General features: G+C 48.9%; 1 protein-coding gene across 1 annotated transcript; it reads right to left on the reverse strand.

Annotated features, from left to right (window-relative positions):
* Positions 1-1,913: 1,913 nt before the first annotated feature.
* Positions 1,914-2,890, reverse strand: LACBIDRAFT_332980 (putative proline-rich protein; the record flags this gene model as incomplete). Its single annotated transcript, XM_001887576.1, has 3 exons — positions 1,914-2,147; positions 2,230-2,264; positions 2,320-2,890. The coding sequence occupies 3 exons, from the start codon at positions 2,888-2,890 to the stop codon at positions 1,914-1,916; spliced, it is 840 nt and encodes a 279-aa protein (XP_001887611.1).
* Positions 2,891-3,008: the final 118 nt, after the last annotated feature.

Raw genomic sequence — 3,008 nt, forward strand, 5'->3', positions numbered from 1 at the left:
TAAGCTGGAGGTGTACAGAGTGTATGTATGCCTGGGTTCGAATCCCAGAAGTCACTTGCAGTGATCGCAACTCTTTCGTTTTTGTAACTCTGGCTAAAATTTACTAATCAATTCTTACCGAGCTTGCAGACCCAGGTTAGTTGTCTTACGCTGGGTAAGTTACAAAGTGCCGAGCTTTCAGGCCAGGTGGATCATTGACTTGGCTCAGTGGTCAAGGTGGGAGGTGTATGCATTGTATCTATGTATGCCCTGGGTTCAAATCCCTAACAAGTCATGCTGTTCATCCTAAACAGTTTTTTACTTACTACTATATTAGAGTGACATGGTCGTCAGCTAAAAGATACTGACCAACTTCCTCTTGCAGTGCTGACTTGGCTTAGTGGTTGAGCTGGGAGGTATGTACGCCCTGGGTTCAAATCCCAGAAGTCACATAGAGTGAAGACGGCCTTTTTGTAACGCTGGCTAAAATTTACTAATCCAAGGCTTGTAACATCCAAAGTCCCAAGAATGGGTAGTTGTCTTAGTTGTCTTATGCCGAGAACGGGTGACTTACAAAGTGCCGAGCTTGGACGCCTGGGTTCAAATTGCAGGCAGGTAAAAGATACTGGCTGTGATCGTCTTCCAACGTTGGCTTGGCTTCATGGTTACACTGGGAGGGTATGTCGTGTATGTATGCCCTGGGTTCGAATCCCACAAGTCAGTTACACCTATCGCAACTCTTGTTAAAATTTACTAATCAATGCTGGTTTGACCGATGTTGTCTCGGATCATGAAAATTTGAACTGCAAGTTCTGCCTGGTCTGCCTCTGCTTGGCTGCTAAATTAAAGGCCAAGCTGAAAACGATTTGGCTTGAAAATGCCGGCCTCAGTGATGCATCGGCTGATGAGATGTTCATAAATTCTTGTGTCCGGCCAACTCAGTGATATCCATGAACCATGACTACCATGTTGGTCTCGCCAGCTGACCCTGGTAACCAGAGTTGAGGGCCCTTGGCCGACCACCAACCCAGGTGAATTCAAAATGTCTGCCGACCTTGCATAGCCTAGCTGCTAATCAGAAGTGAAGGCCCTCGGCCGATCACCAACCCAGCAACGTTCACAACTGTCAGCCGACCTTGCATAGCTTATCTTCCATCAGCCGATATACAAATACAATGTTCAAAACTGTCAGCCAACCTTGCATAGCTTAACTATCTTCCATCAGCCGATATACAAATACAATGTTCAAAACTGTCAGCCGACCTTGCATAGCTTAGCTATCAGCCGATATACAAATACAGGGACTTGACTTCCTGGGGCAGCTTCCTACTGATCGGTGTATGCTAAATCTACGTAGCTGGCCGACCCTTCTTTACCTTGATAGTGGGATCACATCAGCCAATTCATCAACACAGGGTTATTGGCCCTCATCGGCCCATCAGCAGGCACCATCAACTATGGCCTGTTTGTATTGTCGGGCCTCTCAGTGTTGGTGGGCGATTCCTACTAACTGCCCTGAAGTCATTGCATGAAAGGTCTGCCTTTTGTATTGCAAGGTGACTTGGCTTAGTGGTTAAGGTGGGAGGTGTACTTAGTGTATATAAGTATGCCCTGGGCTCGAATCCCAACAAGTCACTGCATGGCAACTACCTGGTTTTTTTCAAGTTCAATTGTGTTGTGCCAAGTGCCATGTCCAGGCCCAGATTGTGACGGCTGGAGACTGGGTAGTGAACATGTCAATGGAGAATTTCTTAGTAACTGGTTACGTTTAAATGACAGGGGCGCCGAACAAAAAGGGCACCAATGACATTCGAAGGATAGTTGAAACGACAGGGGCACCAAAACAACTTAGGCGCACCCATCAAAGTGAAAGATCTCAAGTAGAAACAACTATTCAAGACTTCAATTCAATGTTCAATATAAAAACAAATGATTTAGTTGTCATCTTGACCCTCTCCCTTGGGCACCGCAGCACGAATACTCTTCCGAGCATCCTGAAGCTCCAACTCCGCGAGTTCCAGGCCCCTGAGGTGCATTTCAAGTCGGTACAACTCCTCGTGTTTTTGACGGCACAGCAGCTCCAATACTTGTTGGGGGTCCCTACACTGGGAAAGTAGGTTGAGAGCAGATTTGAGCCACTCTTGGCAGTGCTTCACCCCATGACCATCCTAATAAAGTGAGGTCAGTAAGAAAATTGTAGTCAGAATGGCTGACCTTGTTTCTGGGAAACTCTTCACATTGTTGCCTTACCGAATCAGGATCAGCCCAGATGTATTCAAAGTTGTCTAACTGAGGGATGAGCGAAGGCGCACCACTGTGACTGGAGGATGCCTCAGGCACAGGGAGTGTTGGTCAGGTCATGTTTCTTGAGGTGGGATCGGGGCCTGGAAGGGGTGGTCGGGTCATATTCCGTTGCTTGTTGGGCATTGCATCTGTTGCTCCCTGCGCCGCAGGGTGAGGTGGCTGGCTCATGTTTCGCTGCAGTGGGCAGATCAATTGGCGCGCCAGTTTGCTGGTTCATAGTTGGCGCCAGTGCAGGTGGAGGAAGTGGTCGAGCCAAGTTGCACTGTTTGAGAGGCACAAACGTTGGCGCCTCCCCTGGTGCGGGGATAAGAACTGCAGCCGTCTTTGCAGCAACCCCAGCTGGCTGTTCAGATGGATGAATCATGTTCCGAACTCTGGGCATTGCTTGCGCCTCGGGGGGCGTGGCTTCCTGGCCAGTTGCCGATGTCCCAGTCAGGGCCTGCACTTGCATGGGAACAGGTGGTCGGGACATGTTGCGTTGTTTGGAAAGGATAGGAATGGTTTTTGCCTCAGGTGTCATACCTGCTTGAAGACCTGTTGGACCAGAAGCAGCTGTAGGGATGTTGGGTGCAGCTGATGGCGCAGCAGGTGGCGGAGGTCGACTCATGTTGCACGGCCTGGACTGCTGTGATGCCTGGTCTTCTTTTTGTGGGGGTCGTGGTGGATCATCAAAGATGACTGGATATTTAGACCCTACTTCTCCAGCATAACAATGTTATGAGTAA

This window comes from Laccaria bicolor, genomic scaffold (assembly GCF_000143565.1).
Source record: "Laccaria bicolor S238N-H82 LACBIscaffold_46 genomic scaffold, whole genome shotgun sequence".
Lineage (NCBI taxonomy): Eukaryota > Fungi > Basidiomycota > Agaricomycetes > Agaricales > Hydnangiaceae > Laccaria > Laccaria bicolor.